The 25,957-nt window shown below is 44.0% G+C and overlaps 2 protein-coding genes across 2 annotated transcripts; one reads left to right on the top strand and one right to left on the bottom strand.

Moving 5' to 3' along the window:
* Positions 1 to 1,127: 1,127 nt before the first annotated feature.
* TXNIP (thioredoxin interacting protein) lies at positions 1,128 to 5,246 on the top strand. Its single transcript, XM_012643446.1, has 8 exons — positions 1,128 to 1,721; positions 2,231 to 2,303; positions 2,415 to 2,562; positions 2,672 to 2,774; positions 2,912 to 3,168; positions 3,275 to 3,431; positions 3,546 to 3,697; positions 3,827 to 5,246. Exons 1-8 carry the CDS (start codon positions 1,472 to 1,474, stop codon positions 3,860 to 3,862), a joined length of 1,176 nt encoding a protein of 391 aa, XP_012498900.1. The 5' UTR covers positions 1,128 to 1,471; the 3' UTR covers positions 3,863 to 5,246.
* Positions 5,247 to 16,256: 11,010 nt separating this feature from the next.
* Positions 16,257 to 25,936, bottom strand: POLR3GL (polymerase (RNA) III (DNA directed) polypeptide G (32kD)-like). Its single transcript, XM_012643445.1, has 8 exons — positions 25,857 to 25,936; positions 19,869 to 20,036; positions 19,401 to 19,530; positions 18,360 to 18,428; positions 17,957 to 18,013; positions 17,645 to 17,718; positions 17,398 to 17,511; positions 16,257 to 16,749 (listed from the first exon to the last, which is right to left on the bottom strand). The coding sequence occupies exons 2-8, from the start codon at positions 19,992 to 19,994 to the stop codon at positions 16,663 to 16,665; spliced, it is 657 nt and encodes a 218-aa protein (XP_012498899.1). The 5' UTR covers positions 19,995 to 20,036; positions 25,857 to 25,936; the 3' UTR covers positions 16,257 to 16,662.
* Positions 25,937 to 25,957: the final 21 nt, after the last annotated feature.

The following is a 25,957-nucleotide window of genomic DNA, read 5'->3' as shown; positions in this document are numbered from 1 at the left end:
CTTGCTTTTAAGCAGATTTATGGATGTGCATTTGATTTAGTGAGTTGAGAGCGCGTAAATACAATAAACAGTGAAAGTAACTAGGGGGGAGGCGAGGGGGGAGGGAAAAGAGTAAAGCGCCCTTTTACCTTTTTTTTTTTTTTTCCTTCTCTTTTTCTTTCCTGGAGAAGCAGGAAGTGAGAGATGATCAGAGCCTAAAGAACACACCTTACTGAAGAGGCAATGAGGGAAACGGAGAACATAAACAATGTGTTCCCCCACTTTGCAGGTGGAAGCTGAACAGATGAGGGGATAAGCAACAGGATGAGAACACGCCCTTACCATTTCCGTTCCCGAGAACAGTGAGAACCGAGGAGACGGCACAGCCTGAGGAACAGCACGGGCGCACAGCGCCAGGGCCCCAGGGGCTAAAAGGGGAGGGAGAGGACACCTCAGTGCCCTGGGCCCACTTTCCAATGAGGACGGGAAAGAGGTTGAAAATTTGTGGCAAGTTCTCCTTTCCTTCAGAGAAGCCAGTTTTTTGCTTTTAATAGAGATGAGGAGCAGGAGACAAAGGGGATCTTCCTGAACAGTAACAACAGCATTCCCTACACTCCGCCACCCCAATCCTAAAGTTCTCTCGGAGCCATGGGATTCTTTTTCACAGACTTGCTGCCTCTGAGGCGGAATAAACGGCTGCCTCTTAAGTCACTGCACTAGCTAAGACTAGGCATGAAATTCCCTCAGAAGCACTTTCCTTTTACCTCAAAACACTGCTCCTAGACCAGAAGCATCCCCACACTCGCCCTCCGACGGCAACTCGCCCCAGCTAGGTTTTAGGGTCCGGGAGCCCTCCTTCCGTTGGGCGGGGGTAAGTCACTCCACAGCCCCCTCCGCTCCCCTCCCCCGCCCGCCGAGTAGCAGCGCTGCACAACAACCATTTTCCCCGCCAGGAGCACACCGTGTCCACGCGCCGCTGCGACCTCGCTGATTGGTCGGGCTCCTGGTAAACAAGGACCGGGCAGCCAATGGGACGGCTGTGCACGAGGGCAGCACGAGCCTCCGGGCCAGCGCTCGCGTGGCTCCGCCGCCCTGGCTACTATATAGAGCAGTTTCCGGCTCCCGGTAGAAACCGTCTCCTCGTCAACTCTGACTGAGTGCTGTCCGCGTCCCGCCGAAATCCGGATTTTTTTCCTCCAGCGATTCGTGGGGCCGGGGGAGAAGGTGTGTGTTTTTTTTTTTCTTTCTCTTGAAATCCTTCGGCGTAACCAGCAACTTAAAAATTTTGGACACCTTTTCGAAAACCTAGTAGTTAGGATTCGTTTGTGGGCTGCTTTAAATCTTATTTTGTTTTTAAGCCCAACCTGCTTAAGGACACCCTCATTCCTTAAGGAGAGTGAAATAACTTACTGCAAAGGGTGCTTCTTGGATTTGGCGTTTTGGTTTTTTGTTTCGCCCCCGTTTCTGCTTCTTGAGCCAACTCAGCCCAGTCATGGTGATGTTCAAGAAGATTAAGTCTTTTGAAGTGGTCTTTAACGACCCCGAAAAGGTGTATGGCAGTGGCGAGAAGGTGGCCGGCCGGGTGATAGTGGAGGTGTGTGAAGTTACTCGAGTCAAAGCCGTTAGGGTCCTGGCTTGCGGAGTGGCCAAAGTCCTGTGGATGCAGGGATCCCAGCAGTGCAGACAGACCTTGGAGTATCTGCGCTACGAAGACACGCTTCTCCTCGAAGACCAGCCAACAGGTCAGTGGCCCGGTTGTTTGTTGTTGGAGCGTTTAAAATGGTTAGAGAATTGAAAGCAATTAATAGAACCTACACTAAATGTTTTAAGTCGCTCAGTTGGGTTTGAATTACGTGTTGTTTCCTTTTCTTTTTTAGTTTTAATTTGTAAACATTCCCCCAGTCCCCCAAAAAGGGTGATTTGCACAATTTCTTACAGTACTGTGTCCTAAAGGTGGTCCTTGAGGGGTGTTGGCTCAGCTATTTAAAGACTTGTGTGTGCATGAGTTGCTTATTCTTTGCTTGCTTCCGGTTTGAGTTGTTAGGGGAACTCCTGGGTGAGCCTTTGAGCATTGCAGGGCTTTGCAACTTTTTGCCCAACAAAATACATCAGAACCTCTCATTTAAGAACATAAAGGATGAAACTGAGCTACTACAATACCCTTGGATGCTGCCCAAGCGTTCTTTATCTCACAGATGCATTTTAAGTGTAATAAGAAACCTAATGGTTATTTGCTTTTCTCTCTTTTCAGGTGAGAATGAGATGGTGATCATGAGACCTGGAAACAAATATGAGTATAAGTTCGGCTTTGAGCTTCCTCAGGGGTAGGTATTAGCTAAATAAATCTTCGGGCTCTTTTATCTCTAAATATCTTCTTTGATCACTTTACTGTTCTTGGAGAACATTTTTGAATTGTTTTTCTTTTCTTGACACAGGCCTCTGGGAACCTCTTTCAAAGGAAAATATGGGTGTGTGGACTACTGGGTGAAGGCTTTTCTTGATCGCCCCAGCCAGCCAACTCAAGAGACAAAGAAAAGCTTTGAAGTGATGGATCTAGTGGATGTCAATACTCCTGATTTAATGGTGAGGTTCATTTTAAGATTCTGTTCTCCTGGGTCACAGGGATGATAAATCAGGTGACTTGGGCATTACATTGAAGCATCTCAAAACACTTTTGTCCCATTTTATGTAGGCACCTGTGTCTGCTAAAAAGGAGAAGAAAGTTTCCTGCATGTTCATTCCTGACGGGCGGGTGTCTGTCTCTGCTCGGATTGACAGAAAAGGATTCTGTGAAGGTAAAAACCTACTGTTTAAAATGGTAGATATAACAGAAACTCTTGGTTTGGAGGTAAGGGCACAGGACTGGGGCAGAAGAAATGTCATCAACTGTCCTTAGTATTAGTTAATAAGTTTTTATCTTTCTTATTGCTAGGTGATGACATTTCCATCCATGCTGACTTTGAGAATACATGTTCTCGAATTGTGGTCCCCAAAGCTGCCATTGTGGCCCGCCACACTTACCTTGCCAATGGCCAGACCAAGGTGCTGACTCAGAAGTTGTCATCGGTCAGAGGCAATCACATTATCTCAGGGACATGTGCATCGTGGCGTGGCAAGAGCCTTCGGGTGCAGAAGATCAGGCCTTCTATCCTGGGCTGCAACATCCTTCGAGTTGAATATTCTTTACTGGTGAGTGGATAGGAGTGGCTGTGTGAGAGAAATTGTTTATCTGTTACCACAACAGTTGTGTGTTCTCTAGACCTCTAGTCCAACAAACTACCATCTTCCTTTCTAGATCTACGTTAGCGTCCCTGGCTCAAAGAAAGTCATCCTTGACTTGCCCTTGGTAATCGGCAGCAGATCAGGTTTAAGCAGCCGAACGTCCAGCATGGCCAGCCGAACCAGCTCCGAGATGAGTTGGGTAGATCTGAACATCCCCGATACCCCAGAAGGTGAGCCAGACCTAACGTCTTTTCTTCTCTTTTGGTCTGTTTGGGTTTGTAAAACTGTGATGGTCCAGCATCTCTTGGCTAGACTTCTTATCTCCCCTTATTTTCTCTTTTTAGCTCCTCCTTGCTATATGGATATCATTCCTGAAGATCATCGATTGGAGAGCCCCACCACTCCTCTGCTAGATGACATGGACAGCTCTCAAGACAGCCCTATCTTTATGTATGCTCCTGAGTTCAAGTTCATGCCACCACCTACTTATACTGAGGTGGGAATTGTCATTTTTACCATTATATTTGTCCCAAGCCTTCTATAGGAAGTTGACTAAGAGGGATGGCCAAACTGGTTCTTTTAGTTCGTATTCAAACTTAAAAGGGTCTCTTCTTTCTTCCTCCAGGTGGATCCCTGTATCCTCAACAACAATGTGCAGTGAGCATGTGGAAGAAAAGAAGCAGCTGTAGCTACTTGTTTCTTTCTGCCTCTCTTCCTGGACTCTTCACTTTTTTAGAGACTTAACAACAGTCTCTACAGTGGGCTATGGGTCCACCTCAGACTCTGACCTCCTAATGCAGGAGGTGATGAGCAGGCAACCTCCTGGGCCTTAAAGGGTGCGGACTTGTCTTCAGCCAGCGCCAGTGTTGTGTGATACAAGGGTGTTTGCTGGATGGGTATTAAAACACAATAGAAAAACCCAGGCCCATATATTTTTTCAGATCTCCTTGAAAAATTGAGGCATTTCAGAGTTTGAGTCGGGGGTAGAAATGACCCCCTCACATGGTCTTCTTAAGAGTTTTTGAAGGTTTTTTATGGATTGTTATAACATTGGACCTTGAACTTCCTGTGCCATGTGGAGCAGAGCCAGTTTAGCAAAACTAGGAAAATTGTGGCCAAAACTTTGGGAAAAGGAGGTTCTTAAAATCTGTGTACACAATTGTTTTTGTACTTACAGAAAAAGAAAAATCTTCCAGGACTGATTTGGTTTAGACTTTGGAAGGAGATTTCCCTGTGAATTAAAGGGAAAGTGCTCTAAGGTTGTCTTTGCTTAGACTGTACTTTAACCTGGCTTAAAGCAATAGTAACTGTCCCACCAAAAGTCTTAAAAGCCATTTTTAGAGCCTGTTGCACTGTATTCTGTTGCAAACGTTTTCATATGGGAGGATATGTTTTTCTTTTCATGTGAGTCCTTGGAATTGATTCTAAGGTGATGTTCTTAGCACTTTAGTTCCTGTCAAATTTTTTGTTCTTTTTCCTTCCATCTTAAATGTAAGCTAAAACTGGTCTACTATGTCTCTAGGGGTAAGCACAATGACAAAAGTGTTATTACTTTCGAGACTTTGTCCCAGTGTACAGAACTATATAATTCTAACACTTTAATTATATGAAAGGGTTGCTGCTGTCAGCCTTGCCCACTGTGATTTCTCCAACCCCAAGGAGGAACTCTAGATCAAGAAGCTTCAACACTCCAGACACTGCTTTGAGAAACTAGAGGGCAAGTCTTCACTGAAGTCCCTCCATCTCCCTTCCTGCCCAGTGTTAGGAGATAGGGATATTAGGCTGTCTCTCACTGCAGCTGCCAACAGTTGGTCAGTCACCCTCAGCCATAGCACTTTGTTCACTGTCCTGTGTCAGCACTGAGCTCCACCCTTTGCTGAGAATTATTATAGCCAGAAAGTATGTGAGCTGAAAATGGTTTCATTTTTTGTTTTTTACTTATGTATCTTTTTGTATGGTAAATACTATATTTTGTACTTAACCAGATATATTTTCACCCCAGATGGGGGTATTGTTTGTAAAAAAATAAAAAAGTTTTTTTAATGACAAAAAAGATTTTGTTTCTTCTTGTCTGTGAGTTGGCATTGGAGAACTTTAGAAAGAAGTTGTGCCTAAAGGAGCTTTCCTCTACTTCACAATCCACACTACTGAAAACCCCATGGAAAGAACACTCCCTACGGGCTGACCCTAGCAAATGTAGTCAACGTGGGGGTTGGAGGGGTGAAGAGGGAAGGAATTGGAGCTATATTTGGTCTTCTTCCCAATTCACCAAAGAGCTATAATGAAATCTTCTGGTGGCCTAAACTAGTTTTCCAAATCCACAGCTAATCAATTCCTTCAATTTTAGAGTTCATAAGTTCTTGAAATGCAGGGAAAAAATTGGGTTTGTAAGGGGATTTTAAAGGAAAGTTTGAAAATTTTGTTTCCTCATCAAGTTTATTCTCAGTGTAAAGCTGGTTTATATGCTGACAAGGATAACTTAAAGATGAGTTTAGAGTTACGAGTATTCATTGGAGGTAGCTACCATTTTTTTTCTCCACAGTTCCTATCCAAGCATATAGTCATAACTCAGTAAATGTTTACTAAATATTCAACCCCACCCTTATCCCTTCCTATTTCTTCCTTGTAGGGTAATAATTATAGATTAATACCACAATTGCACGTTGTTGTTGTTTTTTTTTTGAGACAGGGTCTCACTGTTGCCCAGGCTAGAGTGCTCACTGTAACCTCAAGCTCCTGGGCTCAAGTGATACTCCTGCCTCAGCCTCCTCAGTAGGTGGGGCTACAGGCATGTACTTCCATGCTCGGCTAATTTTTCTGTTTTTTGTAGAGATGAGGTCTTGCTCTTGCTCAGCCTGGTCTCGAACTCTCCTGAGTTCATGCAGTCCTCCCACATCGGCCTCCCAAAGTGCTAGGATTACAGGCATGAGCCACTGCACCTGGCCTCCCCCTTTAATTGAAGTGATCTTTATTATTCATGAGTGACAGGTGAGAAACCCTGAGATGGCAGAGGTAAACGTACTTTTCGATTTCTGGCTCGTTTAAATATTTGCAGACAGATCTAGTCCTGGCCCTTACAGGCTCCCAGAAGTTCTACATAAAATAAATGTGAATCAAACAGTAAATGAGATTGAAAAGATCCTTTCCCATTTCAATCTTCATTTTTCGTTTGTCTTTCCTTCTCCGTAGCTCTCTCCTGGCTTTCTTTGTGTCTCTGTTTTTCATTACCCAACGAGTCAGTTTCTAGCTCGTCAGTTTCTAGCTCTCGGTATTGCCAGGGTGACTCTCACTTGAACCCACCCCACCCCTTTCTCACCTGTTCAAGAATTTAGTGGCTCCTCCCCTTTGAATTTGTGACCAGGAAACTAGGTCAAAGTCGATGGAAAAGTTTCTTCTGCAGCTTGTTTTCCAGGGGCTGGAGTGGTGGAGGAAGGACAAGAGCAGGCCAGAGGGCAGGACAAGGGGATGGAGAGACCATGGAGCACGTGAGCCTGGTTGTTTGTGTATACAGTCTGGCTACTGGCACATGATATGAGAATGGCAGTGGCAGGGAGAGGACAGATAACTTACACCCTAGCCTTTTAGAGATTTGATCCTGGAAGGGCCAGAATATACGCATTCCCTGCTGATAACCCTAATATCCCTAATCCAGCACTGTCCAAAAGAACCTTCTGTGATGATGGAAATGTTCTTTATCTGTGCTGTCCAATATCATAGCCACTAGCCACATGTGGCTGTTGAGCTCTGAAATATGCCTACTGTGACTGATGAACTAAATTTTTAATTGTTTAATTAACTTTAAATAGCTTCGTGTGACTAGTGAATACTATATTGAGCAGCACATCAAAATCTGAGGAAGTAAGGCCGGGCATGGTGGCTCACGCCTGTAATCCTAGCACTCTGGGAGGCCGAGGCGGTGGATCGCTCAAGGTCAGGAGTTCGAGACCAGCCTGAGCAAGAGCGAGACCCCCTCTCTACTAAAAATAGAAAGAAATTATTTGGACAACTAAAAATCTATATAGAAAAAATTAGCCGGGCATGGTGGCACATGTCTATAGTCCCAGCTACTCGGGAGGCTGAGGCAGTAGGATTGCTTGAGCCCAGGAGTTTGAGGTTGCTGTGAGCTAGGCTGACGCCATGGCACTCTACTCCGGGCAATAGAGTGAGACTCTGTCTCAAAAAAAAAAAAAATCTGAGGAAGTAAACAGTAGATCTGTTTCCCCGGAGGAAACCCATCCCCGCCTTAGAGAACAGAATCTCCACTCTACTTCATTTTGCCTTCTATACACAACTTCTACCTCACCCCAGGACATTTTCTGCATGCAGACTCCCTGAATTATACTTCTCTGGGTACTGGCCTAGCTGTTTCTCCACTTAGGTGGGTAAATATTTTGGGTTTTCTTTGCCCATGCTCTTCTCATATGCTTTTTAATTTTTACAGAGCTGTAACCTACATGTGTAGCCATTAGAGGAGATCTAGTTCTGAGTATCATTTATTCATTAGGTCCAATTTGGTATAGGAAGAAGATCTGAGAGAAATCAGAAAGAAAACTATATAAAGAGAGAAAAGAGCTAAAGAAAATAACAAGAAAAAGGCAGGTACTTCCACAAGCAGAGTCCTTGGCTACCTGGATTGATACCTCTGAACAGATTGGACACAAGGATCTAACTTGGTTGAGGCACTGGGAGGGAAGAGTGTGGAGAAAGGATATGACCAAGCACATGGTCCACAAAAAACAATCACACAAGAGCTGAAGGGCATGAAGTAGGATCAAGGAGTGACCTTTGCTGAATTCTTTTTTGTCTGTTTATGTTTTGTTTGTTTTTTGAGAATAGGCTCTTGCTGTGTTGCCCGGGCTGAAGTGCAATAGCTATTCGCAGGTGCAATCATAGTGCAGCATCAAACTCCTGGCCTCAAAGGATCCTCCCCTGCCTCAGCCTGCCGTTTAGCCGGGACTACAGGAATGTGGCCGGTGACCTTCGCCCGATTCTTTCAGTGCAGACCCTCTTAGAGTTCTTTCCTTGACCACCTCTAGGAGATAAAATACATAAGGTGAATGAGGAAAATATTTTACTGATCCTGCAATGGCTACAGTCCCTGTACCAAGCACCCTGATCTCAGTAGTTCTGAACTGGGAGATGGGAAGATTTTGTCCGTTTTCTGTTCTGACCTCATGTCCACCTCCATTTCCTAAACTGAAAAATTCCCTTTCAGAGGTAGCTAAAGACTCAGGGCTGCAGGTCCTGGCCCAATAGTCTAAAACCCGGAAAAAGTTCAGAGACTAGCCTTCCTATACTATTAAGGAAAAATTATAGTATAGTATAGTATAGTAGTTAAACATGTGGTCCCTGAAGGCAAACTATCTAAATGAAAATCCTACTTATACCACTTAACCAGCTGTGTGACCTTGGGAAGCTTGTTTAGCCTCTCTGTGCCACAGTTTATTCATTTGTAAAATAGGGGATAATGATAGTACCTATCTCAGAAGATTGTTGTAAGGATTTTAAAATACATGTGAGCCTGTAATCCTAGCTCTCTGGGAGGCCGAGGCGGGCGGATTGTTTGAGCTCAGGAGTTCGAAACCAGCCTGAGCAAGAGCAAGACCCCGTCTCTACTAAAATTAGAAAGAAATTAATCGGACAACTAAAAATATATAGAAAAAATTAGCCGGGCATGGTGGCGCATGCCTGTAGTCCCAGCGACTCGGGAGGCTGAGGCAGGAGGATCGCTTGAGCCCAGGAGTTTGAGGTTGCTGTGAGCTAGGATGACGCCACGGCACTCTAGCCCGGGCAACACAGTGAGACTCTGTCTCAAAATAAAATAAAATAAAATAAATAAAATAAAATAAAATACATGTGAGGTGTTGAAACAATGACAAGCAAGTGCTTCTTATCTAAAATAAGAGACATATCCCTCACCACCACCTTGAAAAATCACTTTCAGGCATGTCAAGAAGATTGCTTTTCCTCTCCAGCCTTTCACAGTTAAGGCCATTCTCCTGTTGCTCCTCTTTTTTTTTTTTTTTTTGAGACAAAGTCTCACTCTTTTGCCCGGGCTAGGGTGCCATGGCGTCAGCCTAGCTCACAGCAACCTCAAACTCCTGGGCTCAAGGGATCCTCCTGCCTCAGCCTCCCGAGTAGTTGGGACTACAGGCATGAGCCACCATGCCCGGCTAATTTCTTTCTATATATTTTTAGCTGTCCGATTAATTTCTTTCTATTTTTAGTAGAGACGGGATCTCACTCTTGCTCAGGCTGGTCTCGAACTCCTGAGCTCAAACAATCCGCCCGCCTCGGCCTCCCAGAGTGCTAGGATTACAGGCGTGAGCCACCACGCCCGGCCCTGTTGTCCTCTTGATTCTCTTCCTTTGTTGGGGGACAACAGTCTGGAGAAGAGGTCAATGTATAGGAGCTGACTCACCTGGAGTTGTCATGGCAGGGGAGAGGTAGCCCACTCTTGGGACTCCCACCCCTAGGCCCGAACAGGCTCTTTGCACACACCCCGGCATCTCAGGGTATAGCTCTGAGAGTGCCAGAGGTTTCTCTTTCATACTTCCAGTGTGCTTCACAGGCCTGTGGATTAACCCTGTGACCTTCTGGAAATTGAGCTTTCTTAACTTTTCAGTATACAGCTCCAGGGAAAAGATTCCCACCATTTGGAGTTATAAACTGAGGACTAGAAAGTACTAGAGATACAATGTGACACTACAAAGGACTCCCAGACTCCTTGTTCCAAGGTATTGCACTTCATTTGATATTTTTCCCTGGGGTGGACTAGACTGAGCAGCACAAAGGTCAGTGGAGGTGAGGCCTCATCAGTGGGCAATTTAGCCTATTTAGGCTATTCCTGTTCTGTCCTGACCTTTCCTTTGGCTTGACCCTTCCCTACTCTCGCTGGACCTGTTATATAAAGAGAAAAGAATAAAGAGACTCTGAAGGCTGGGGTTTTTCTGACTACCAATTGATTGGTCATCTCTAGGGAACAGGGTGATGGGAGAAGGAGGAAGACAGGAACATGGGGACAGGGTTGTGAATTCCATGTGCCCTGAGTCCTGGGATGTCAAGCAAGGTCCATTCTCAGTCCTTGTTGGGTGATGGAGCTGATGACTATCTCTCCAAGTCAATCGAATGGTCAGTAAACAGGTTCTTGGAAATGTGTGGCTGGGTTCCCAGCTTGGATATTTTTAACCTCCTGGACAGATGGACAGAGAATGGATTTCAGTTGCTGAGGGGGGGGGATTTTCAGGGGCATGAGAACTGTGCTGCCCTTATATGGTTCTGTGGCTTAAGATTCCTCTCTCTCCATTTCACCTGTCAAATTCTGACTTCTTCCATTTATCCAGACTCAGGGTTAATCTTTTGTCTCCTATTTTCCCATTTCTCTTAATTCCCAGTCTTTCATGCTTGCCTCACCTTCCAACTCTAAGGAAATTTTGTTTTCTGTTCCAGACTCCAAGATGTTTCTACCTCTGTATCCCTGCAGATCAGGAAGAGGGGAGTTGGGTAGGGACCAATGGCTCCTTTGCTACCCCTGGAGAAAGGTGTAGCCCTGCCAGTGGTACTCACAGGCTTCTCTGCAGTTCTACCTTCTCAAGCTGTCCTGCAGGAAAGTTCCAAACTGTCCTGCAACCTCATGTACCCCATTGCCCCCAACTCTTGGGAATAGAATTCGAGATCATGGAAGACCAGGTTTGGGCTTCATATACCTTAGAAAGTAGAAGAAATATTCATGGAGGTCAGAGAGGTTGGATATGGTGACAAAGTCTGACAAGGCAAGATCTACTGTCTCTGGTTTTGGAAAACTAGGTCACCTGGGAGGTGGGGGAGCTGGGAGAGAGGTGGATCATTGACAAGCCCAGAATATCTTTTTTTGGTGATATGTGCTTTAGACCAGAATATCTTTTTGACTGTGAGGAAGGTCTGTAGGTTAGGAATGAAGGCAAGGAAGGAGAGATGAAAATTAGGAAAATTTCCAAATTGGGGCTTCATCTTCCCTTGATCTTCTCTTTAAACTGAATATCCATCTGTATCCAAAGACTGCTTCCTCCTCTCCTCTTGTTCTTTTCTGTCTCAGCACCCGTTCTGATATTGCCCACTCAGCTTTGTGGGTGGAGGAGGGAATCCCTGACGTAGTGCTGCAAGACTAATGGGAGGCCAGAGGGGAGAAAGAGTTAGGGAAGGGAGATCACACTGTGCTTCATGTTACTCTCCCTGTGTCTTGATTTTAGCTGATGATGCACTGAAGCACAGCTGGAGGAAACTCTAAGCCAGAGGCAGCAACCAGGGACTTGTAGGCAAAACCAGCATATAGACAGAAACCTGTACAGTTCTTCCTAAAAACGTGAATTGATCGTAAACATTTAAAAACCAGATTTCATGACAATCCACCATTCTGGCTTCTCTCAAAAAGCAATCATATTTGGTTACACTGAACCACGTTCTTTCATGGCATCCGCCAGCTGGGGCTGAAGGAGCCCAGCTAGCTCTGGTTTGCCAGTTCTCACCACTCCCCATTCATTGCTCTACACCCACCTACTTCACTCCTTTATATCTGCCTGATCCTGTTTGGTGTTTAGGTTTGCTCTGGCTTGTCATTTCTGCTCTAAGTAGAGCTTCTCAAATATTTCCTCTGCAGAACCCATAAGATTCAAGAGTGTGACCCATTTTTCTCCCAGGGTTCCCAGAGCAGCCCAAAGTAGTGTGTCATAAGCCAGAAATGTCTTTGAAGTATCTATTTTATCTTTAGAAATGCACATTTTGATTTACACTGAATAATATATTTGTGTTGGTTTTAGTATAAAAATGATTCCTCTTCCCCTACCAAATCTTAAAAGTAAAATTAACACTCTGGAAGATGTGCCATGCGTATTCTGTGGCTCCAAATAATCCTCACCACATTACCCCAAGAATAACCCAATTTAAGCAGCACAGTATAAGGCATGAGGCAAAGAGATGCATAGGAGAAAAGACATGGAGAAAGAGTCAAGAAGAGGAAAAGAATCTGAAAGACAGTAAGAATGAATCTGAAAAAAAAAAAAAAAAAAGAAAAGAATGAGTCTGAGTGATAAGCTCTCTATCTGGTCCCTCTTGGCCTGGCCCAGTCCAGCTCCTGAGACATTTATAGACATCCCTGATATCTCTGGGCAGGTGCTAGAGTGGTAGTTCAGTGTGGAAAGCAAGACTCAAAACAGGAGCCAGGCCAAGTAAGGGAGAGGTGAGGGCCCAAGGGCAGCCAAGTATGGTCAGACGGGAAAGATTATGTAGGCACCAGGAGAGAGGCTGGGGAAAGGAAATGGGAGACTTAGAAAAGGGCTGATCCGCATTTGCCACTTCCTCTCCAAAATGGTCATATCAGAGTATAAGGAGCAGTCCCAGAGCTTCTTTCCCTGTCTAAATGGGACTTTACCCATTCTCTCCAAGATATGAAAGACCTCAAATCTGCATCTGAACTTAAGTGGGTTTTTTTCCTCCTCTTTTAGTAAGACAAAGTCAGGTCCAACTAACTCCCTCCTGTTCTAGTACGGTCAATGTTGCCCTGAGTGTAACAAATAATGTTAGAGACAGGACTTGGATGTTTCCCCCTTTCTCTGCTGTACACCAAGAGAAATGGAATCACAGGATGGGGATCATTCAGGGAGGGCCAGGGGAGCATAGCCCACAGCTGAGGATCCTAGGGGGAGGGGCAGTTTGAGCATGGAGAATAGTCCCAGACTCTGACATGCGGACACAGCCCCTCCCTGCATTGGTCAGGATCGGATCTGAGGAATCTCTGGATTCCTTCCCCAACATCTTGGCTGCCCAGGGTGATCCCCTAGCCTCTCAGGTCTTGCAGTTAGGGTTGGATCAGTATCCTCCCAATGAGTCCCATTAGGATTGCGAGGGAACCTCCCTTCCCTTCTACATACAAAGAGACAAATTAAAGCTTGTTGGCTATAAGGCAAAGGACTTTCTGAGGTGATACCAGGAAACTAGAAGAGTTTATTTCCAGCTTTGTGGTCCCAAACGACTTAGGGGAAAAGGTGGGTCTCAGTAGGGGAAAGGTCAGTGGAGAAGATGCTACTTATTTGGCTAGATTAGCTAACTGAGCCAATCCTGTCTAGTTTATTTCTGTTCTCTGTCCTCTGGCCAGACATGATATGAGGGGAAATGGAGAGGACTTGCCTCTCCAGCCCCTTCCTCAGTCAGAAATCCACTGGTGGCTTGCTTGATTTGAGTCCTGCAGACTTGCAGAATGTGACCTTGAAACTCTCTTGCAGGGGTTGTCTCCTTTCTTGCTAGTTGGTGAATTGTTGATCTTCCTGTTGATTGAGCTGAAGCAGGTTCTTGGAAACGACTGGCCAAACGCCTGAGGTATCTTTAGTAGCCTGCCTGGGCTGAAAATAAGGTGGGGAAATTCAGCGGATGGAATGAGTTCAGCAAAATCTGGACACATTCTGCCTTTGTTCTCAGAACCATTTGTATGTACTCTTAGAGGCGGATCAACATGAGCCCTACTGTGTGAGAGCTAGAAGGGTTCCTAGTGGACATCCAATCTAAATTCATGTTTCACACACAAGGAAATTGAGATGTGGAGACTTTACATGACTTTCCCAAGGGCACAAAGTATGGAGTGGTGAAACTAGGACCATAAGACAGTGTTTTGCCCAATTAAGATGGAGGCTCTCCTTCCCCTTGGTTAGTCCATAACCAGCCTATGCCTACAGGCCACCCTTTCTTCCATTCAAAATTCAGCAATAAAATAAATTGAGGAAAAGAACTATCTTTTCCTTAACAACCCATACCTGCCCAATCACCTTAACCATTAGACCTCTGACCCTCCAATTTTCTTTGGCCTCTACTCCCAATCTAAACGGCATGTTGCATCCAGGTCTGCCATTCAGCCTCCCTCAAGCCACTTGAGTCACTGTGCCAGTTTCCAGATCCCGCTCTCAAGCTGCCTGCCCAAGGTGGGAGGGGAGGCTAGGGATCGACTATAGGGTAGGGAAGGAGAGGATTCTTGCCAGAGAACCTACCCTGCCAGGGGCCAGTGCAGCCCAGGCTGTGGGCATGGGAGCAATCTATTCAGTATAAACAGGCCCTAGCAGGCGAGCAGTACAGGGCTGAGCAAGCACTGCGTGGGTGGGTCCTCTGTAAATACTTGTAAGCAGAGCCCTGACCCTAACCTCTCAGATGGTCCTCCAGAGAGAATAGGAGCCTGATCCTGTTTACTAGGTCTTAGGCTTCAGCCTTAGCCTGCCTGATAGTACCTATGGAAAGTAGGGGAAAGGTCGATGGAACAGTCTAGCTCATACCTGGAACCACTCCAGAATCTGAGAAAGCTGCTGTGTCCTGGGTCTCTGGCTTTGTCCAGCAAGGTCACCTGCCAGACGGGGCAGAGTCCAAGAATAGTCTGATCTTGCTGACACTTTGTCTTTGAGGCAGTACAACTGATCCCAAGTGGTCACCCCAACCTTTGTCCTCCTTTCCCCAGTTTCATGGGAAAAGGATGTTTGTGTGTAGAGGTGGGGGTAGGGGTGTGGCTTCAGTCCTCCTCTACTGCTGCTTTTCCAGAATCTTGTTTGTTCTCACTCTTTTGTGTTCCCAGGTTGACATAATGTGGGATTTAGGGAGTGGCTGTGCCAATATAGACACAGACATAGTTGACCAGGTTAGGACTGGTATGTATATGTACAGGAGGAAGATAAAAGGAAAATTTTCTGTGTCTTGTTTTTTGCTATTTCTTCCTAGCCACAATCACAGGCTCAAGTATAATTATGGGGAACCCCAGTGACAGATCCCCTGTCCCCTTCCCCCTACTCCACTCACTTAACATCTCAGAGAGATAAAAAAGGAAACATCAATCATCACAAATTGCCCAGTAACTCTGGAATGTTCTCCTTCTATTCCTGTTTCCTTCTCTGTCTTCTTGGCTGCTTCTATCTTAACACTTACTAACGAACCCAAACTAGGCTTTTAAGCTGCTTTCCCTCAATGGAGTCACAGCCCCTTTTCATTCTTTACAATGAGGTCAGGAACATCCAACCTCAGATTGCCAGTCTCTGTCACTTGATGCTGTAGGAAATTCGGTCAGTCTGCCTGAATGCAGTTAAGGAATTTCTTGAAGGTTCTCCTACATCTCATCTTATGCCTTTCAAATGCTCAGTAGGGTCACTATGATAGCATCACAGATATCTGTGCAAGCTTCCTTATTCAGTTCCTATTCTGGACACGCAGCTCACCCGTGACTGTTGCATGTCAAGTGGCTGGAACCAATCAGCTCATCTAAGGCTTCCTTAGAAGCCAATCAGAGCCTAGGGAAGTGACCTCACCCAAGGGAGAGCTGTGTGGGCGAGAAAGCATCTCTCAGAGCCGTGAGTGTCCCTAAGTCACTCCCCTCCTCCTCACCCTCCTTACTTCCTGTAAAACAACACCGCCTACCCCCACACCCTAAAGAAAGGGAGTGAGAAAAGCTAACTAAATTCCACAAAGGGAAGAACCAAAAGAGAAGCTGCAACTCAGCCACACACTGATTTCTGCAAGTAGAGAATAGGATATTTAGGGGGCTCCTTTTGCGCAGATATATCTTTCAAAATGGGGTCTCCAAGGCCTGAAAGAGGGACTATGCTGAATAAGAGTTGGCTCCTCCTACTGACTCCCTCCCTGCACCTGGCTTTCTTGACTCTCCCCACAAAAATAGCTGTAATCATTCTTTGTAAATAAGGACAAGATCAAGGTCAAATGTGGGAAAGAGAGGGCCTGTGTCCTTGTGAACATGTGAGAACAGAGGCAATCATGTCCCTGTGGCCTAAAGGACCAGAGGCTCAGAAGCCAGTGGGTCTGCAGGGAGCATGGGCTGTTCTTCTCTCCAACTGACTCTGCATAGCCCTGCAGATTAGGTCCTGAATGTTCCATGGCAGGGTTAGATTTCAGGTATATTTCCCACCATGGGCATAAGAGGGAAGGAACAAAGGACAAGAGGCTAAACCCTCCAGAGTGTGTCACACTGGACTCTGCTCAGCTAGGCATCCCCTTCATCTCTCCAGCCCTTTCCCACCAGGCCACATCCTGGACAGAGAGACAGATAAAAACGCTTTATTTAAAAATATAAAACTGGCCTTACTCCTCCTAACTGCTCCCACCCCCAATCATCTCCACAAAGAGCTGTAAAAATTAGGAAGGAGTATGTGTGCAGTGGTCTCAGCTCTAACAACCCCAGTTCTTTCTACTCCCTTCATACAATTGAGACATTTGTTCTTTGCACCTTCCCCAAGATATGAGAGGTGCTACAAAAGTGGAAGGAAGGAAGGGTAGAAAAGAGGCTGTCATGACTCTCTATTCCTATCTCTAGGAACCAAACAAGTTATCTGAACTCTGACTAAATGATTTGTTTGTCCACAAAACCAAATAATAGGGACAGTTACTCTCTGTATCCCCAAATCAAGAAAGATATGTGGGTCCAGGGTGTTGTTTGGGGTCCTTTCTTCAGTATATAGCCTCATCCATATTGTCATCACTGTCACCTCCAAAGTCCTCTCCATTGTCAAAATATGACATAATATAATCAGTTTCCTGAAATGGAAAAAAAGAAGTAGGAGTTAGGTCTGCTTTTGGCATTCTCCTTCCTCCCTGTGCACCAGGCCCCTTCCCTCATGATCATACCATACCAGGCCTGGATATCCCTTCCGGTTGTAGTTCATTTCTGAGAAGAGCCCGGGGACAGATGAAGTGGATGGAAGCCCCTACTTTTGGGGGCACTATCTCCTTTGGCCCCCAAACCCTCTGAGGAGTACACCCCTGATGTAAAGAACTGAGATCCCGGGGCCGGGTTTTGTGGCTCACGCCTGTAATCCTAGCACTCTGGGAGGCTGAGGCGGGCGGATTGTTTGAGCTCAGGAGTTAGAAACCAGCCTGAGCAAGAGCGAGACCCCCGTCTCTACTAAAAATAGAAAGAAATTAATTGGACAACTAAAAATATATAGAAAAAATTAGCCGGGCATGGTGGCGCATGCCTGTAGTCCCAGCTACTTGGGAGGCTGAGGCAGTAGGATTGCTTGATCCCAGGAGTTTGAGGTTGCTGTGAGCTAGGCTGACGCCACGGCACTCACTCTAGCCCGGGCAAAAGAGTGAGACTCTGTCTCAAAAAAAAAAAAGAACTGAGATCCCTAAAGCTTATGAGGGGAAGAGAGGGGGGCTAAGGCGGAAGGAAAGCCCCTTCACCTCTTCATGTTCTTCTTCATCATACTCTTCTTCTTCTTCCTCTTCTTTCTCTTCTTCTTCTTCTTTCTCCTCATCTTCCTCTGAAGTCACTTCTTCTTCCTTCTTCTCCAGGGTCTCATGTGAAGATAAATAGGAAGAGAAACTCAGATTCAGCTCACAGTAGGGAAAAATTGAAGAACACATGGGGACAAAGAGAGAAGGAATGGATCTAGGTCTCAGGAGGTCTCTATGCACACTTTCTCCTCACCTCTAGTTTCTGTATTGTTTCCTCTTTATCTTCTGTGTTCTTAGGGGGCCTCTTGGGGAGTAGAATGGTGATCCCTGGTGGGGGGATCAAAAGGTGAACCATCAGAGAGTAAATCTTGCCAGCTTTCTACCCAACCCTCCTGCAGAGAATGTGTCACTCTGCTGCCCTCATGTGGCCACTGTGGCATCCAGCAACAACACTTGGTAGATTGGGTAGGAATTGGGAGGACAGGTGAGACCACCAGCCGACTTGGCCCTCCAGCAGACAGAGGAAACTTCTACTCTCTACTTCTTGTTTCCAGATAACACTCACGCTCCTTCTGTAGCTTCCGCACTCGGATCTTTAGCTCCCGGGGTAGACGCCGCCAATCTGGGAATAGTGGGAATGTGAATGTCAACAGGACCCTACCGGGGGTCTCCCATGAATGATGACTGGTTTTATTTAAAGGAGAGGTGAGGGTTTTAATAGAGAGGAAGGAAGGGGTTGGGTCGAAGTTGCTGAGAACAAAATTGTGGCTTAGATGCCTCCTGCAGAATGGGAGTTATTTAATAGGTTTTTCAGGTAGAGTCTGAGAGTATTTCAGAAGATAACTAAGGCTCTTATTTGCAGACAATGGATGGGGGAGAAGGATGGAAACACCCGGAGTGGTGGTAGAGGCTTGAGGCAACTCAAGCATTTGAAAGAAGGGCAGTCAACGAAAGGGCCAATCACCTACCAGGGTTCCAATCGATGGCATTGTCAATCGGCCCTGACATCTGATATTTGTCTGAGTAACGCTCCACATCTGAGGGGTCAGAGGTCAAGAGTCAAAATTTTATCCCTTGAGAGCCCTGGAACAGGGTTTCTGAGGGTCCAGCCCTCTTAATTATCAGGAATTATCTGTCTCCTCACCCCAAACCCACAGCCCAGGGAGTCAGCTGAAGTGAGGACCTTATCACTCTTCTTTTTTTATTTTTGGAGACAGGGTCTTGTTCTGTTGCCCAGGCTGGAGCACAGTGGCATCATCATCACTACAGCTTCAAACTCATGGGCTCAAGCAATCCTCCCACCTCAGCCTCCCAAGTAACCCTCATCATTCTTCTAACCTGCCCTCTTGCCACCCAAAACTATGATGATACTTTTTCTCTCTTATCTCAAAGGCATAGCCATATTGAGTAGTGTGTTGCAGTGGAAAGTATACCAGGGAACAACAAAATAGGGTTTTAGGCTTCTCTTTGCTCTTTGTTAACAGGTTAACTTAGGTAAGTCTTTTATCTCTCTAAGCCTCAGCTTCTAGGGCCTTAGTAGGAAGGCACCAGTTGTCAATATACTGAAATACTGTACTTCCGCACTAGTTGGTAAATGTCCACTGTCCCAAGCTTCCCAATCGTGTTCCTTTCCTCCAGTCCCTCCTGGTCTCCCCAACCTCCCCATGACCCACTAACCAAAGCGTTAATACTTTACTTAGAAGGGGTTCTCAGAGACCAGGCACCAGCCCCCTTCTGATGGGTTGGTGCTCCAGATAGTAAAAATTTTTAATACATCCTCCCATTTATATGTGTGAAATGAGATCTTAATACTTAACCTTCCACTGTCCCGAGACTATTGTGAGACTCAAAACAAACCATGAATACTATAATGCATTTCAGATGCAGGAGTCATTATCATCACCCCCCAGTTAGTGCACTTCCTGGGCCTCTCTGGCCCCCAGTAGTGCTGAGCACAGGGCACTGCCCACGGGAGGCACTCAGAACATGATGCCAGCATTTCAACTGACCTCTTTTGGGGACAGCTGGCCGGATGAAATAGGGGAGCTGCTTCATGGCTCCTCGTAGCTCCTGCTTCAGTGCTAGGACATATTCCCCTTCCTCTCCTGAGGGCAGAGGCACTGGGCGGAATTCCAAGGGCTAAAGAGGCAAGGAGCAGTGGTCACTTCAGGGAGAAAACACTGAGTACAAATCTGGGAGGGCCTCTCCTCCCGATTTAATCCAATGCTCCCACTAAGCAGAGGGTCAAAATGAGAACTGGGGAGGCAACATAGCATTCTGAAAGCTGGGGACCCAGGAATGTGAGAAGTAAGGGTAAGACACTTCTTTCCCTGGAAAACATCCCTTGTGAGTTGGGAGTATAGAGACAGGGAGGGGCAAGATGAAGATGGTTTTATGATGGTTCAAAAGAAATCCAGGATCATAAACAGTCATCAAGGGGTACATGGAAGTCTTTGGAAGGGAGAGGAGACACTCACAGGGAAGAGTGGAGAAGGCTGCAGGGTGGGTGGGGGCAAAGCATCCCCCTTCCCAATGCCCACGGCTTCCATGTTGAAGGTCAACTGGCCCCGGCCACGGCCCCGGCTCCCACTCCGGCTGGCCATGGTGGACAGCACGTGGGTATTTAGAAATCCAGCAAGAAAAACCTAATAAAGACAAGAACAAAGAGAAAAAGAAGTACAGTTGAATGAACAGGAAACCAAGGAAGTACAAGACACTCAATTATCTCTCCCTGGGACTTGAAAAGCCAATATTATTCTATTAATTTTGACTGATAAGGCATAGTACCAGACAGGGAATTTCTTTTTTCTGTTTTTTTTTTTTGAGACAGAGTCTCACTCTGTTGCCTGGGTAGAGTGCAGTGGCGTCATTATAGCTCACTGCAACCTCAAACTCCTGGGCTTAAGCAATCCTCCTGCCTCAGCCTCCCCAGTAGCTGGGACTATAGGCACGTGCCACCAGGCCCAGCTAATTTTTTCTATTTTTGGTGGAGATGGGGTCTCATTCTTGCTCAGGCTGGTCTTGTACTCTTGATCCTCCCGCCTCCGCCTCCTAGAGTGCTGGCATACAGGCATGAGCCACTGCACCCAGCACCAGTCAGGGAATTTCTGAAAATATAAATGTGGATGAGACATGGTTCCAACAGGACAGATAATTGCAATATAGTGTAATTGCAGCACAAAAGAGAAAGTGATTAGATCCTTAGATAAAACTTTTTTACATCCCTAAGACAATCTGATGGTTATCACCATCTGATTTCTACATATTAATATAATCTTTAAATTCTTTCTCTCCCTGGATTTCCAAACCCAACCAGGCTCCAGTTCAATCCAATGCAATGTGTTTCAGCAAAACATTTATTAATATTAAGTGTCTAACAAGAAAAAGATAGTAAGCCAGGCACTGTGGGAGCACAAGGATGAATCACCAGTTTCATTGTCAACCAGGGGAAAAGAGACATTACAATCAAATTGTTCTTTTAAAACGGCACTTGGAAGCACAGAATTTTAGAATTGAGAGGACTCTTGGAGATCATCTAGTCCAAACCCCCTCCCAGTGCAGGATTCTACTCTGTAAATTGTTAGTTATATAGCTTATAGTGGCATTTTCCTAAAGACAAGTGTCCATTCTCCCCCAAGATAGCCCATTGTACTGTGATCAACTCTGATGAATAGAAAGTTCCCTCCTTCCACTGAACTGAATTCTGTCTTTTGTCATCAATTATGCCAGTCAGAGGCAGCTAAGATGGGGGATAAAATCAACAAATTAAAATGAAACTTGAAAGAAATGACACTCCAGTAGCAATGAGCACACCTATCACCCAGATCTTGGTTTCTAATACCATTTTCCAATAAAAGGAACCAGGGCTCCTTAGAGAAATGGTTGATTCTAAGACAGGGTAGGAAATATACAAGATGAGCCTGGACCATGTTGAGTCACCAAAAAATAAAAAAGTGTTCATAACAACAACAACCACACTCACATATTGATGGGACTATGTCAAAGGGCATACAAGCCAATTGAAAGAGCTCCCAATGTCCAAAACTGGAATAATTTGAGCAAAAAAATAAATAAAATAGTATTGAATTATAACCTGAAAGTATGAGATAAATATTCACAAATCCATAGTGATATAAATAAATGACTGAATTAATACATGGGGAAGAAAAGATATATCACTCATGCAGAATTCCAAATAAATTATGTAGATACTCCACTCTAAAGCAGGAGCATAACTATCCACTTCTTAAGTGTGGACTGTATATAGAATTTTGTCCAATACAATTTTGGAAATCAGAGAGGGAGATTTACAGTAGAGAGACTGGACAAACACTACTTTAGCCAGGTGACGAAGGTCAACATCAACAGTCACAAATTATATTGATAGTTTGTACTCTTAATATTACATGATGAAATGGTATTTCACCTCTGTGATCATCCTCCCAAAAACACATAACCCCAGCCTAATAATGAGAAAAATATCAGACAAATTCCAACAGAGGGGTATCCGACAATACACCTCACTCCTCAAAACTGTCAAGGTCATCAAAAACAGGAAAGTCTGAGAAACTGTCGCATTTAAGAGGAGCCTAAGGAGACATGACAACTAAGTATAATGTGGTAGTCTAGATAGGATCCAGGTACAGGAAAAGAGCATTAGGTAAAAATCAAAGAAATCTGAATCAAGTATGAACCTTACTTAATAATAATGTATCAGTATTGGTTCATTAATTGTAACAAATGTACTATACTAATATATAATGGTAATAATAGGGGAAACTGTGCCAGAGATCTATGGGAATTCTTGGTATTATCTGCTCAATCTTTCTGTAAATCTAAAATTGTTCTAAAAAATAAATCTATTTTAATAAAAAAAGAAATGAGTAGCAATTCAAAACTCACAAAATATTAGTTGGTGGAAAAAAGATTTTAAGATAATATGTATGTACAAGGTAATCTATTTTGTCAAAAATACAAACACACACATATACATTAAAAAGCTGTTCTTGAAGGATATACACAAAAAATTAAAATGGTTAATTTGAGGTGATGGAGTTTTTCTGAGGATTTTTTTTTTTTTTGGTTATGCTTATTTTAGGGTTTTTTTCTATACCGAATAGATACAGCTATTGTAATAAGAGAAGAATATTCACTTAAAATTTTTAAAATATGGTGATAAAATAGTAGATGAGACTAATAATCTGTAAGTAGAAAGAGAGAGTAGAAAAATGTATATCTGAGGAATGTGGAAAGTCTCAAGTCTAAGTGCCATGAAAAATTTGAGAAAAAATGGCGGTTGGTTAACAGATTAAACTGTGACTTATTTGAAAAGAACAAAATAGGGGAGACAGGAGGTCTCGTGGAAATTAGAGAAAGAGTAAGAATTTGTAATCATGTCCTTAGTCCCTTTCAAGGGAAAAGACACTCTAATCATCTGGCTTGGGTATCTTTCCACTTGACAGATACAGTTCTAGCAGTGAAGATAGGAGCTGTTTTGATTGCAAAGCAGAGAGGAGTTAAGAAAAGGCCATGAGCTTTGAGGTTATACAAATCCAACTCCATTTCTACATATTAACACATTAACACATTAACTACCATATGAGTTGTATTTACTTTTTTTTTTTTTTTTTGACAGTCTTGCTCTGTTGCCTGGGCTAGAGTACTGTGGCATCAGCCTAGCTCACAGCAACCTCAAACTCCTGGGCTCAATCGATCCTACTGTCTTAGCCTCCCGAGTAGCTGGGACTACAGGCATGCACCACCATGCCCGGCTAATTTCTTTTCTATATATTTTTAGTTGTCCTGCTAATTTCTTTCTATTTTTAGTAGAGATGGGGTCTCACTCTTGCTCAGGCTGATCTTGAACTCCTGACCTTGAGTGATTCTCCCGCCTTGGCCTCCCAGAGTGCTAGGATTACAGGTGTGAGCCACCGCGCCCAGCGACTCTGAATTCTTGAGTATAATAATCTGGCCCCAATCTGCTCCTCCTTAACATCAACCTTCCCTGGTGTTCACCCTGCATTCTGCTTTCCCTCCGACAACATCTCACATACGGTATACTCATTCCCAATTATGCATACCTGTGTAGTGTGGTAAAAGTTACTACGAAGCAGGTTTCAACAAAACATATAGAAAAACACCAATGATTATATCAAATTTAAGGAAGCCAGTACTTGTAGTGGTTAAGAACATGGATTTGAATCCCCGTTCTGTCATTTCCTAGCTACATAAACTTTGGCAATTTATTTATTGTAAATTGTTTCCTAAACCTGTTTCCTCATCTGTAAATTGAGAATAATAATAATACCACCACCTTCACTCACTCAGCAAATACACATTAAGCGCTTACTATGTGCCAGGCACTTTTCCAGATGCCAGTGATTAAAGCAGTGAGCAAAATGGACAAAAAACTGCTGTACCCATGGCCTTCAAATGGAGCTTACTTTCTAGTGGAGTCATCAGCATACAAACAATATTTCAAGTCATGAAACTAGGTGAGATCCCTAAAGGTGTGGATGTGGACAGAATAAAAGGAAATACAGAGACTGAGAACTGGGGCACTCTAATATTTAGAGTTTACTATATTTGTAATAAATAAAACAAGAAGGTAATACTCATATATTAGAATACTTGGGAAAAATAATCATCCCAATAGAAAAAAATGGGCAAAAGACATGAACAGGCAATAGACAAAAGAATGGCCAATAAAACCACTCTTCACCTATCAAATTGACATTGATTGAAATAATAATTAGGCTGTCATGAATTTTTTTCAGATGGAAACTCTTATACGCTACTGGAAAACTAAAAACAGAATCTTTCGAGGGGAGCAGTTTGACCACTGCAATCAAGCTTTTAGATGTTTATATCCTTAATCCAGTAATCCTACTTTAAAAATCTATCCCAAAGAAATCATCAGATATACACGCAGAGATGTAAGTACAGGGATGTTCATCAAAGAGCTATTTACCGTAGCAAAAATTCTGAAATAACCAAAATGGTCCTACAAAAAATGAATGGTTAAAAAAATCAAATCTCCATTTTAGACTATTATGAAGCCATAAAAAGCATGATTCCAAATAATATTTAAAGGCAGAAAAATGTTCACGATATAATATAGAGTGGGGGAAACATAATATAAAATTGTATTTATTACATGGCCCTATTTATGTATGCGATACACATGTGTATACGTATATACACACAGAGAAAAGAAACTGAAAGGATACCTGTCAAAATATGAATAATAGTTATCACTACATCATGGTGATGAATAATAGGCATTTTTTATATCTTTATGTGTTTCTAAATTTTCCAAAATAAATATTATTACTTCTATAATCAGAAAACAAAAGAGATGGTTTGCTTTTAAGAATACTATCACTAGGACAGATTTCCCTCTTTTACAATGGAAGTGTGAAATGCATTTCATTGAGCTATATATTTCTTATTTAGAATATCTGTTGGATATTGACTGAAGAATAAATACTCAAAAATGGAAAGACCTGCAAAGAGAGACAGGGAGTTCCCTTACTAAAGATGTTTATGTGGAAGCTGGAACAATTTATTAAATAGAGTTTATCACAGGAAGCATGCATGGCTAGAGGATTCACTATGATCCCTATTGTCTAGCATTGTGTCTGGTATTAATAGGTGCCCAATAAATATTTGTTGAGTGAATGAATAAATAAATACATGATTTCTATGGTCCTTTTCAAACTTGAGACCTTGTGATTCATAAAGCCACCCCTCACCATTCCAGTTCTACTCACTTTCTTTCTTCTCTAGACTGTGGGAACAATTACCAAACACTAATATTACGAACCACTAATTTAAGGGCCCTTAATTATACAGTGTATTGTCTTTTATTGTTCCCTAATTACGTTAGGAGTTTAAATTCTGCCTCCTCAACAAGAGCACTAGTTCCCGGAAATCAATTCCGTTTAGTTAACGCTTATTGGGCACTATGTATTAAGTATCAGAACCTGCCCAACAAAACCTTATATTCTAAAAAGCATAGAAACATTCAGGGAGCGCGCACTCAGTGTTCTAATAGAGGTATACGTAAAATGCTATCGTCGGACGGGGAAACAATTAATTTTGCAAGAACGTCAATCCAGGAAAGCTACAGGTAGAACGTAATATTTCAGCTGAGTCCTGATAGCTAATAGGAGAATGTCAGGCTCCTAGGGGGATAATATTAATAGATTCGGGGGAGGCTGATGACATAGCAAAGAGTCGGAGGTACAAGAGTGAGTCTTTCTCACTTTCTGCTTTAATACGTCTCTCCGTTGCACGATAGAAAACTACGGTTTTCAATACAGCAATGGGAGCCCAGGGTAGAAAGAGTAGAGAGCCAGAAGGGGGCTGATCCAACAGGCAGCTGGAAAGTGTTGTCTATTTTGCAGCCTGGCCCGGCAAGTGTGGTACTGAACCAGGTCAGAGCCACCAGGTGGGAGCCTTACCTGCTGCCCCTCCCCCACGCGGAGCCCAAGCCGCGGCCAACTTGAAATTTGCTTGTCTTCCTTAAGCCGCAGGCGTTCTAGGCCCGCCTCCCCAAGCTCCC

The sequence above is a fragment of the Propithecus coquereli genome, unplaced genomic scaffold (genome assembly GCF_000956105.1).
Source record: "Propithecus coquereli isolate 6110/MARCELLA unplaced genomic scaffold, Pcoq_1.0 Scaffold197, whole genome shotgun sequence".
NCBI lineage: Eukaryota > Metazoa > Chordata > Mammalia > Primates > Indriidae > Propithecus > Propithecus coquereli.
Note: the sequence above shows the minus strand (reverse complement) of the source record. Positions and strands in the feature narration are given on the sequence as shown.

Excerpts from the sequence above, each read along its gene's own strand:
- TXNIP (XM_012643446.1), top strand. The coding sequence starts at position 1,472 with ATGGTGATGTTCAAGAAGATTAAGTCTTTTGAAGTGGTCTTTAACGAC. Across the intron at positions 2,304-2,414 it reads GGCTTTGAGCTTCCTCAGGG|GCCTCTGGGAACCTCTTTCA; the intron begins GTAGGTATTAGC and ends TTCTTGACACAG. Across the intron at positions 3,432-3,545 it reads CATCCCCGATACCCCAGAAG|CTCCTCCTTGCTATATGGAT; the intron begins GTGAGCCAGACC and ends TTCTCTTTTTAG.
- POLR3GL (XM_012643445.1), bottom strand. The coding sequence starts at position 19,994 with ATGGCCAGCCGGAGTGGGAGCCGGGGCCGTGGCCGGGGCCAGTTGACC. Across the intron at positions 18,014-18,359 it reads TGCCATCGATTGGAACCCTG|ATTGGCGGCGTCTACCCCGG; the intron begins GTAGGTGATTGG and ends CACTATTCCCAG. Across the intron at positions 17,512-17,644 it reads AAACAATACAGAAACTAGAG|ACCCTGGAGAAGAAGGAAGA; the intron begins GTGAGGAGAAAG and ends TCTTCACATGAG.